The sequence below is a fragment of the Triplophysa dalaica genome, chromosome 8 (genome assembly GCF_015846415.1).
Source record: "Triplophysa dalaica isolate WHDGS20190420 chromosome 8, ASM1584641v1, whole genome shotgun sequence".
Classification (NCBI taxonomy): domain Eukaryota; kingdom Metazoa; phylum Chordata; class Actinopteri; order Cypriniformes; family Nemacheilidae; genus Triplophysa; species Triplophysa dalaica.
In genome coordinates, this window is record NC_079549.1 from 18,990,075 (window position 1) to 19,002,341 (window position 12,267).

Here is a 12,267-nt window from a genome sequence, read left to right on the forward strand (position 1 = left end):
CACGCTCATCACAAACAGAATAGGCTTTTGAGGTCACTGGAACATTAACAGACATTCATATTCTGAAATGACAATGACAGGCTTCCCTTTGTATCCTTGTGCTTAGATGATTAAAGGGTTATTTGATGCTTAATGAAACTTTGGCTACATTTACTCACCCTCATGTTGTTAGAGACTTATAGGGCTTCTTTTCTTCCGTGGAAGAAAACAAAACATTTTCTCTGTCCAAGCTGGTGTTTTCAATACAGTAAAATCTTACAGTGACCAGGGACTGTCAAGCTCGATAAAGCAGAAAAATAAACACTCAGAAAATGAATTTATTACCCTTATATAATTTAATTAATTAATGTTTTTATTCCAATTAAATCGGTTTAGTTAGGTCAACACAATTAAGTTGGTTTCGGTCAAATCAACTACTATAATGTGCTTTTATCTATATAATATATTCTCATCACTTTTATTACTTTTTTTGATGAATTGCTTAAGTTGATTTACAAAATAGATTTGATTTTTCAATTAAAGTACAATTATTTTCTTTCTTTACAGTTTGTGCAACTACTTAATTTTTTCTCTGTTCCATAAACTTATACTTGAATGTTTTATTCTAAGCAATATATGTTTTTGGAAAAATGTGACTTTTTCATTGTTGAATGCAAAGTATTGACCTTAATGATGTTAAAACATCTCTATATCTGCAATTGGTTTCTTAGATTTAGAACTAAGGCAGTAGTCATTTTAGAAGACGGCAGGTTGAAATAAGATGGCTGAGATACATTCTTCTCAGTTGCTGGCTTCGTCTCTGAGGAAATCTTACTGTTACAGTAGCAATTAATGGAGATAAAGTGTTTTACAGGAATCATGCCAAAAATCCTTTTACAACCACTAGACAGTCTGTCATTGAGATATTCAGCTTTGACCTCACAGTGCTGAGTCAGAGATGCCCATGCGTTTTGTTTTATTTATTATCTTTTGTTTTGTTTTGTGCAGCATGCTGTCTGAGATGTATTATTTTGACAGGAATTTCTTGTGGAGGTTAGACTTTTTTGATGATTCGACTTCCTCAAGCGCGTAAACATCAAGCATATAGACTGGTCTCAAAGCTGTCAGGTCAGCTGAGGTTTTGGGTTTGTCACCCACATGATGTAATCGATAAATTGAAAGACAATAGGACATTATAAGAGGTCTCTTTCACAAGCCCTTTCATTTGAATGGGGAACGATGGCCACTAGTCAAGTGGGTTCATTATCATTTATACTCATTTATTTTTCTTCATATTTTCAAAATTGCATTGCTTTTTAAGTTATATTCTTACACGTTGATTTTTGTTTAGCTAGCTGTTAGATGAAATATCTGACCCTCCCTACCACCAGTGCTGTTTTTTGTGTCGTTGTGTATCTACTGAAGTGATTGTCGATGTCATGTTTTGGTGGATGTCTACGGTCTGAGGCAAAATGACAATGACAGCAGCCTTGACAGTGAGAGCAAATGATGAGAGGAGTAATGTGGAAAGTATTCGGGCAGGGCTCGGGCGAGGTTGCCCCTTCGAGGGAGGCGTGTCTCCGCAACAGCAGATTTGTCGCTGACTGTCGCAGTGATTGCTGTCAGAGAGTAAAACTTTTGGCCCTGTGTGATAGTTTTGGTACAGTAGAATAAACTATTTGGCTCGCTCAAAAGTTGTGGGTTTAGTTTACCCCCTTGTGGTTTGGCAGCTATAATAGATGAAGTGAGAGTTTTTGTCCGGTTGATGATAGATGTTCAATCTAATTTCTGATAACCCTTTTAAGTGATCGGTTAACCTGAATTAAAGCGATTGTGGTTATTTTGATGGTTGTTGTCTCTATTATAATGGTGGTATTGCTGAGCTTAATGCTGATGAACAATAGCTTGTGTATCCCATCAAAGCACAAATCATGCACTGACACGTTTGGCATGTTTGCATCATACGCTCATACTTATCTAGACTTTATATGGAGTCGAGACGTTCAGTCTAGAAGAGTTGTTCAGCCTCTGTTTAAAGGACAACACTTTCAATTATTTGTTTTGGCACCTACAAGAAAAGAACCAAGCCTCTAAATGGTTCCTATGAGTTAAACATTCTGCATTGTGGCCGCTTTGTAAAATTAGTCAGGTTCTGTGTAATAAAAGCCATTTCTGCCCACCCCCATAACACACATATGGGGTTTTTCAACTGCATAGTACTGCTACGGTATGGCAAGGTAGAGCTCACTTTTGGGGGGTGTACCGATACTGTACCGATACCAAAATGTGACGTGTTTACAGACAGATCACTGATTGGTTAGAGAGAATCATTACCAGCGTCATTGGATTTGTAACACAAGAATACGCATTTTAATACTTAATATTGCCATTTTGTTTTATGCTTAGTTACTGTAATATAGAGATTGAGACTCTGAACGCAATGCTAAATGGAAGTTTAGCTTACCCTTGTGCGCCATCGAGCAAACCAAACCATCGTTGTCTGCTCTTTACTGTAAGATTAAACAAACTATCTGTCATTTTTAGCAGTATTTGGTTTTGCTCCCATCGATATGCTCCATTTCTCCTGTGTTGTTCGTTTGTTTGTGTCAAGTCGACAATAAGTTTATAATCCCACCAATTTTGTAGCGCTACTAAACTGCAGTGGAAAGTGCAAACTGAGCCGAAGTGAAGTGAGGCGTACTAAACCATGACCTTATTATAAGTGCCAATAGAAAAACACAACATACTGTACTTTACATTAACTGTTGTTTTTTTTAAGATGCTGTGAAAAAATTCTTTGTCTAAGCAATTGTTAAATTATTCTTTTTTGAAAATAGGAAGTCATGCTCTAGAAAAAACAGCAAAATGTGTTGAAATCACAACAGTGTTTACACTTATGGAGAGAATAGATTATAGTTGTCTCTGCATATAAAACTGGGACAAGATATTAAAGGGATAGTTACCCAGAAAAATCTTGGAAATCTTAGGAGATGTACTGTGAGGAAATTTCCCCACCATTTCTTTGAACAAAAAGTATTATTAACATAATTGCCTGGTTTCATAGACAAGGTTTAAGGCTAATTCCAGACTAAAATTAATGTTTAAGCAGTCTTAACTGAAAATAACTCGCCTTAAAACATCTTTAAGTATGTCAGGGCCATTGTTTTGCTTCAAGATGCACGCCAGTACTGTCTTTTACTATGGCATTTTTAGAAAAATAGCTTGAACATCCTAATTTAACTAAGGGTTAGTCCAAGCTTGGTAATAACAAACTTTGCTACTTCGCTTTGCTTCGTAGACAGAGTCTGGAAGGGCATAATTGACAAGCGTTTACTTTCTCGTGGGGGGACGCTTGTCTGAAGTTTAAAATCATTGGTGTGCTCCGTAAGCCGGTACCCATTCACTTCTATTGTACGGACACAGAACCAATGCAAGTCAATGGGTACTGCTACCAACATTCCTCGAAATCTCTACAGAAAGAAAGTCGTAAAGGTTTTAAATGACAAGAAAGTAAATGAATGATGACAGAATTTTCAATTTAGGTGAACTTTCCCTTTAAGAATTGCCATGCAGGAAAAGACAACCTTGTATGTTTAACTGGCATGGGCTCATGTTTACAATATGTCCGTGCAAGTTAAACATTTATTAGCAACATGAACGGCTGTAATAGAGAAAGTTACTCGTGTCATTTGAGTAAGGCTCAAAGTTTAGTGGCTGCATAACCTCTCGTGCTGTTTGTTAAGTGTGCACTGAAATGTTGAGTTGGTGAAGTCATCCTGTATTTGGTAGGTGGCATATGTGACTTGAACCCTTCAGCTCATGCAGAATTTCTGGAAATTCCAGCTGTTGGAGATTTATAAATGAAGTGAAAATGGTTTTCTTTGAAAATGGTTTTACTTGTGATTATAAAATGTATATATATTATAAAAACAATTTGGTAGAAGCTAGTGGTGAAGTTTCACACTTCCCCTTTGGCATTTGTTGCTGTTTTGATAACATTTTACTTTAAACAATACTGTTTAATTTGAATTCCTGTACATAAATAGACTGAGCAACACATTTTCTGATTTCCTCTTTTTTTTATACCCTATATGTTCAGTTAATTCACATTATTCATGCTATTATTATTGGCATTTGCATAATTCATATTCCTCCATGCACCCGTCTTCATCCCTCTATTCTCACTATATAAACGTGTGAATCTGTGTGATGTGCATGGAGCCAGGCTGGCAGCAGGGGAGCGCCATGATGATGTTGTCGCTGGGGTTGATGGGATACTGGAGTAAACGAGGGGAGGGGACGTGATCGGATGCAGTGAACGGCTGCTGTAGTCCATCTCTCTTAAGCTACTGAAGCTGCTGGAGGCTGATTTAACTGGCACCATTCCAATTTTTTCTCAATGTCCAGCTGTTGGCCATGCTTCTCCTTCTTTAACTACTTAATATTTATTTCTGAAGTGACTTCTACCTTTTTGACATTTATGAGCTGTAGGTTTTTCTATTGTTCTTGCCATGACAGAGCAAAAAAAAGGTTTATTTGCCTATCCCAGACAGACCTTTGTTAGGTTTTCTTCATGGGGAGTTTGAAATGATATGAAGTATACAATGCAAAAGTAAGATGAGCACCTGTGCAACAGAATACTACAACAAAAGACAGAACAGAAACAGTCGCTGGATGTTTCACTGTCTGAACATGAAGAGAGCATCCTGTGGTTTTGTGTATGGACATATCGTCTGGTCTAACTGAATTGGGGTTTTTTTCGTAATCCATCTTCCGGTCCTTGTGCTTTTGTTGGTCTTGTTGAATGAGCGGTTTCAGTCCTATAATAATAGCATGTGCCTTTGTTTGTTTGCTGAAAACTAGACAAATCTAGTCAGGAACTGTGGATCATCATCAGGTTTCATTATTCACTCATTTTAATTGTTACTAATAGTTCAAATCTACAAGTTTCGCCTCTGTTTTTTTTAAACACTGGGTTTGGGTGGCTGTTTTTTGCTCCCTTATGACAAATGTGAACACATTATTGCTCCGATTAGTCATGAAAGGAGTGGGAATCAGTGTTTTAGGAGTTTCTGGATTTATGGATTATATCTGGATGGTCCACCCAAAAATTTAAATTCTGTCCTGATTTACTCACCATCTTGTCAACGGTAAACAACCAAACAACAGCGGTACCCGTTGACTTGCATCGGTTTTGGTCCCTACAATAGAAGTGAATGGATACCGCTGTAGTTCCATTACCAAAATTCTTCAAAGTATCTTCTTTTGTGTTCTGCTGAAGAACCAAAAGACATACAGGTTGGGTTGTCCTTAACACAATAGTTTTTAGAGTGTACAGAACATATTTTCCAATTCTTTTCATTGCTTAACTGTAATTGAGCACTTCTAACAGGACTGACATTTGAAAAAAAAAAATGGCTATAAACATAGCCACAGTGAGTCTCTTTCTCTCCTTCTTTCTACTTCTGTGTCTCTCTATTCTGCCATTGTGCTTCATCAATGCACCCATTTATAAACAGGCAACTAATGAAGTCTGTTAGCACTAAACGGCCACACTAAACCTACCCGCACTCCTCCATTGGTTTGCAGTGGTAAATTATCTACAGTTCTTCTCCATATACAGTATGAGATAAAGCTGGGATCATGGCATGTTCTATTGAAAAGAACCCACATAACAACGCTGGTGTGTTATCAGCTCATCCAGGCTTATGAAGGAAGCAGAGCTGAACTTCACGCCCATACAGAGAGTTCAGTCTTCTGTACAGCCACTCTGATTGTTGAGAATAACGTGTGTCTTTGTTCCTGATAGGCAGACCCCTTTCTGTCTGCCTTAGTTCAACATGAGATAGAATGAGGTCGCTGAGGTGCTGATGTGGATGTGATGTTAGAAGGGTGTCGAGACATGTTAATTCAGCTTCCTTCAGAATCATGTATTATCCAAGTAATCGCCTGTTCGCTCTTCTGAGCTGTGTATAATGTTTATGTTGTTGTTTTTCTGGGTCAAAGAGAAAAATGCAATATCTGGAGGGATGCTTATTTACCCTTCTTCCCCATTTTAACATAAACGTGTGACCTGTATGGACCACACACTAGCTAAGGCACAACCCCGGCAACTCCAAGAGAGAAAGTTGCCTATCAAACACAAACTCAGATGCCCTGTGCCGGTCAGCACCTGCTGTCGCTGTAGCTGCATGTGTGTGTTTGATAAGAGGAACTGCTCTCTTAAAATATCAGCTGTACACTGTTGTTTTGTCTCCTTCAGGTTTCCGTTTTGCTGGCTAGGACTGTCCACATTCCTAGCTTGCCCCGACGTCGACCCATGACATTCTTGAGCATGTATTCTAAGCATTCTGAACAATTTCTTGACTGTGAATGGGTGTGCCTATTATTGTGAGGAAGAGGAAATGCCCTGGTTGGTTGTTTTGGATTGACATAATAGTCAGGCCCAGTCGATAGTACTCGACTTCTAATGGTGTTGCAAATTGAATACATGTAACCGTCTACTTGTACAGCATTCATTGTAAAATAAAGATTGATTTAATTCAGTATCAAAGTAAATATGAGTGTTTTTTTGAGTAATATTCGTGAGCAAATTGGGGATTTTAGCAGCATCTAGCGGTGACATTGCGAATTGCAACCAACGGCTCACTCCCCCCTCCCTTTCGAAGCACTACGGTGGCACTCACAGCACAAAGATGTTGTCACGTTTACGCTTCTTTGCCGTTCATGTCATGGGGTTTCTTTTGCAGCATGATTACCTTCCAAACCCATCTATTCTGAGGCAGCACCACGTTTTCTTTGTGGAAAAGGTAATCCCAGAATGCATTGCCACTACCCGTACTTTTTACTTTGCGACATGGATTTTCATGTTTTGTTGATAGTAATACATTTAAAAGCTTTTGTTGTCATTTTAAATAAGAACTGTCTGTGGACAGTGCTGTGTGTTCTTATGTAAAAAGAGATTAACAGGGTTAGGATCAGGGCACCAGTAATGATCCCTTTTGAATACGTGTCATGCATGTTTAAATATTAATGCAGTTCAGTATCGGTCACATGGGTAATAGAAAGGACATAAGCATTTTGTACGCTCTGTGTCGCTTGTAATAATACCTCACTCTCATTGGCTATTTTAATGAGTTTGTGTCTGTGCTAATATTGTATATTGGTTTTTGAAAGGTTGTGGTTTCTTGTGTACCTTCTGTGTCTGGTGTCAAACACTAAACAAGTCCCGTAAGGTCTATGTTTTGTTGCTATTATTTTTGTTTTCATCTACGCAAGCTTACACTTAGGTCCTCGTGGTTTGTGCATGTTGTTTTGATAGTGATCGTGCCTGGAGTAATCTGTCTCATGAGCTTTCAGAAGATCTTAACTGTTCCCTTGATGTGCTTTTATAGTGCATGTCTTCAGAATGCACTTTCACTTTGTCATGTTATCACAGCAGTCTATCAGAGTTTCTAGTGGCAGCCCACAATAATGATTCAAACCATAACCGCTGAACATGGATACGTTTTCTGAAAGTGTCTTGACAGTGACCCCAACATGTATTTTAGCCAGAGGACACTGTGGAAATAAACACACATTTATTCATATGCTTTGTGTGGTGTTGAACATGAAAAGTTAGTGTTTAACTGTTTTCTTCATAAATAACTAAGCATTAATGCATTCATTGTTTACCTCATTTGTAAGTCACTTTGGATAGAAGCGTCCGCCATACGACTAAATGTAAATTTAAATGTATAGCCATTTAGCTCATATGCCTGTCCTGTATTATTAAAAAGTGAAAATGTAAACGAAAACAAAACTGTTACGTGTCTTATACTTTAAATCTGAAAAATATTACGATGGATAATAATTATGACAAAATTTATGAATTTAGATAGATTTGGATAGATTTATGACATTTGCCTCTAGGAAAATAAAGAAAATAATGTGTAGCTATAACTGTTGATTTGATTTAGCAAGAAACAGCCGTAAGTGTTCAGATTGTATTACATTACAGATTTTTTTGCAGCATTTAACATTCTTTGGCGATTAAGAAAGAATATAGTATCACAATTGTAGTGCCACTGAAATCAAACCTAGGAGCAAATATTACAAATAAAAAGTTTATTTCGGACTTCTGCAGTGTCCCTCTGAATCCCCCAATCTCACCTGAGTTACCAATGAGATGAACGTTTTACTCAAATAGCATTTAGAGGTGTTTTTGTGTGGGATGTGCAGGCCTCTAATATCTAATATAAACAGAAGAATTTCAGAAGCAGAAAAGCATTCCTTTGTTGCGATTGTGATACAGTGTAAGTGCTTCTTTTGGTTTCTGCTACAGTGCTGTACGTGTTTTTATTTACTCAGATTTAGTGTGGGTGTTTACTCTGTTCAGACTACACTTAACGCTCCCGTTGTACCTCAGGCTGTCCTTGCTAGTGACTCAGAGAGCCACTTGACTGCTCAAGAACAGCTGTGCTGCAACATTAGTCTAATATTACAGCTGGTCTTGAATCTTTTCCCCCTTAAGCGCTGACCTGTGACCAACTTATTTAATTAAAAGTCTTTGGACTCCTGATCCTCCCAAAATCCTGATCTATGGTCTGAGATCTGTTACGTTACCTTGATGTGGTTGCCGGTATGATGATAATAATACTAATAATGGCCCGGGATGTAGAGATCAGGCCTGTGTTGATACCGTGCGCCCATGTCTGGGCCTGTTCAGTTCAGTTCACAGTCACTCGTCCCAGCTGCTCCCTTTGACTCACGAAAAACCACAGGGAATGTTCACAAAGCTGGCAGCAACTGAGCACAGCCTGCTTGGAAGCACAACCAGATACAGGAATGCGTTCAATGTGTGCAACTCAGCCCTGTGCCCTGGATAATTTCTTCTGATCCGGACAGGCCTAACGGGGACGCTGTACCTGTGAGGATCTGGGACGCGCTTATTTTACCAGCATCATTAATCTGGATGAGAACTTGCCAAGAAGTGCCACCCAGAAAACGAAACTGGGGAACGTGCACACCTTTTTGAAACAGATCTTGTTAGTGTTTCTTGACAGATGCACACCCCCTCTTTCCTCATTTCCACAATTTGTTTGACCAGGTGTGACACAACGTGTGCAGGATCGACATCTTGTTTAATTTTCTATTGATTTGAGCTTAAAGCAGAGACAGAAACCATCGATCACTTTCTTGTGTATATCTCATCATATCTGATGCTGAAGGAAACGCAGGAAGCGAAAAGAGAGATGAAACAAAGCTCTGTAGAACAAAAGTCTTTGGCTCTTTTCTTTGACTCGGGTAGAAAAGGTATAAATAGCTGGAAAGGGTATGTTTAAATTTGGCATTCTGAAGAAGGAGATTGCTGGTGGTTGGGTGGTTTGGACGGCAGGCTGGGAGGGGCGGGATGTCATCTGTCTGTCTGTGGGGAGTGGGAGGTCGGTTGCTGGAAAAGTGGGTGTGGTTATGTTTTTCTACCTGGATGGATCAAACAGCAGTCGTTTACTTTAATTGTTACCATCGGGCAGAAAGACGCTCAGATTTCTCACTACCCACACACATGATTTTATTCTTCCTACTAGTTAAAATTCTCTTGCAGGTACATAAAACTGGTCTCGTAATCTTTAAGAATTGCACATTTGTTCATTTGAAATGGAATCGAAAGAGTTGTAATCTTATGTAGATGATGTGCGTGATTCAAATTTAATACACATGAATCATCTTCTAAAGAAAGCATCTGTCTCAACTCGCAAGATCTTTTGTTTGAGAACTTCTACATCAAGTGACGAATTTACTTGGAGTTGTTTTCTTTGTGACAGCACATATGTGGAATATTTCATTCATATCGTTTCTCAAAAATAAGTTGAACATGTTCAAGGTTGCACTGGACCTGTGCTGTTTGTCACAAACAATATATAACTTATAATAAATATAATGTGAAAGTTTTATTGCCAGCCGAATTATTAATGACTTGTAAAGTTTTTCACTGTATCTGATAAATCATCCAAATTAAAAGTGCCTAAATATGTTTACCCCTATGTATACCCAAAAAGCAAGACTACGAAGAAATCAGCTGCCCGGTGTCTCATGATATGATTTGCCAAAGAAGAAACCTTTATAACACCTCCTCAAAGGCATTTAATACTCTCCTCAGCTGATGGGATTTATCTCAGTCCTCTGTTGGGTGTATCCGGCATAATTATAGTTGTTTTCTATTTTGGTGAGAACAAAGGATCATGATTTGGTTATTCGGTTAAGCCCAGCATATTAAATGCATTTATTAAATAAGTCCTATTTCTTGTTATGCAGAGAGTAAGGACTAATTAAATAAATAATTGTGTTACTTTCAGATCAACAAATTGTGAGAATGTACAACAGGACTATTTAAGTAAACTTGACTGACATTTCAAATCATTTATTTTGTTTATATCTTTTAACTTAATGGAGGGTTTCCAAAAATTGCACCATTGCCTGACTTCGAAAGCCAGGTGATGCTTATGTGTCGATTATGGTGTTGGCAAGACAGCTCTCACTATACGTTCATTGAGCTGTCCTTCACCCCATGACAAGGAAAGATGAGTTTGGGGTGGAGCTATGACATAACCATTGATTTGTGAAAGTCTTCTCTGGGGTGGTGGGAATTTTAAATTCAATTTTTTTTCCTTGCAGGGAAGTATGTTTGGCAGAAACAGATATCATTTATTTTGAAAGGAACACTGAAAAGTTTGTTAAATCCTCAGAAATTAGAAAGTAAATAAGAAATTAGGGTTTTACCCATAATCCTTTGCACTGCTCGTTCAGACTGGGCTACAGTTGGAACAACATTTCTATTTACTTATTTTTGCAGTATGTGGTGTGTACAGTATTCTGCAAAAGTCTTTGTTAAAAGTCAAATGTTTTCAAGATGTTATTAAAAACAATATATATGTTAGTTGCTTACCCATAATTCTCTTTCTTTAAAGAGCAAACAAAGGTTTCAAAGGAGAAATCATTTTGAATATAAACGCGTTTAATTGACAGTGGCTAAACATTTATAGAGATAATTAAATATAAAATGTGTACTGTGTATAACTGCAATACACAAATAAAGTAATTGACTTTTATTTCTTTCTCATCTTTAGCTGGCATTGTTGGGAATAGATCTACTATCTGCCTTCGTGACAAGATTACAGGACCGATTTCGGCCCCAAGTTGGTACAGGTATGATTACTTTTGCTATGTTCTAACAATTCTAATAATTTTCCTGTCAGATTTTATTCTAAATATTCTGTTTTATTGTTCCATCTCTCTAGTTTTGCCCAGTTTGATAGATCGTTTAGGTGATGCCAAAGATCAAGTCAGAGACCAAGATCAAACCCTGCTTCTAAAGATCATGGAGCAGGCAGCTTCTCCTCAGGTATTTCTGTTGTTGGATCTGTCTGTATTTAAAGTAAAGATGTTCTACGACAACTTGACTTTGTATCAGCCGATAAAACTCTGATGTGCTTTCTAGAGGCGAAGCCATTTCGGCTTCAAAGTTACATCCATCTGTTGAGCATAACGTGGACAGTTTATATATATATATAGGTTTATATTTGTTTTTATTTTATAATTATATCCTTTAGAAACACAGATCATTACTGATGTGTATTATTCAATAAATTCATCATGGCCTGATAAAACAATATTCCCTATGTGAGGTTTGAAGAACGGCCCCCACGCAGATCACTGAAGTTATCCTTTGGGGTGTTTTAAATAGCCATTTCATTTATTTAATGAATAGATCCTTTAGCTCCATGAAAATATCTCTTAATCAGATATCATATTGAATTGTTCTGACGGCGTGTTCCCTGTGGTTTGTCGTTGCAGTACATATGGGACAGAATGCTGGGGGGGTTCAAACACAAAAACAACAGGACCAGAGAAGGTGTTTGTTTCTGTCTAATAGCAACTCTGAGCACGTAAGTCCTTGCACCTTTTGTAAAGCGTAAGTTTGGTTAAATAATTGTGTTTTTCTCCAGAGCCTAGTGCTTTTCTATAAGCCTCTTAAGCCAGACTTGGCTATGATTGTAACCCCCCATGATGCATTAATGCCACTCCCCTACCCCCTCACCTCATGCTGCACATCTCCTGTTTTTCAGATATGGTGCCCAAGGCTTAACCCTAAGTAAAATTGTACCGCATATATGTAATTTGCTTGGAGACCCTACAAGTCAGGTACTCAGACTTTGATATTGTAAGATCATTTAAAGGCATGAACTGCATGACTTGGCTTATATACAGAACAATGGCATGGTTGAAAAAGGCAAAATGACTGAATGCAAA

At 38.0% G+C, this 12,267-nt stretch overlaps 1 protein-coding gene and 1 non-coding gene across 23 annotated transcripts in view; one reads left to right on the plus strand and one right to left on the minus strand.

The window, feature by feature from the left end:
* The window catches only part of clasp1a (cytoplasmic linker associated protein 1a), a 56,012-nt gene that overhangs the window by 2,921 nt on the left and 40,824 nt on the right, over positions 1-12,267 (plus strand). For all 22 annotated transcript variants that reach the window (XM_056755253.1, XM_056755261.1, XM_056755258.1 and 19 more), the window contains exons 3-6: positions 11,085-11,163; positions 11,256-11,359; positions 11,812-11,903; positions 12,084-12,159. In XM_056755253.1, the coding sequence (XP_056611231.1) occupies positions 11,085-11,163; positions 11,256-11,359; positions 11,812-11,903; positions 12,084-12,159 (351 nt within the window). The remainder of the gene's footprint in view (positions 1-11,084; positions 11,164-11,255; positions 11,360-11,811; positions 11,904-12,083; positions 12,160-12,267) is intronic.
* LOC130428088 (U4atac minor spliceosomal RNA) lies at positions 10,412-10,539 on the minus strand. The gene has a single exon (XR_008907389.1). It is a non-coding gene; the product is annotated as a U4atac minor spliceosomal RNA (small nuclear RNA).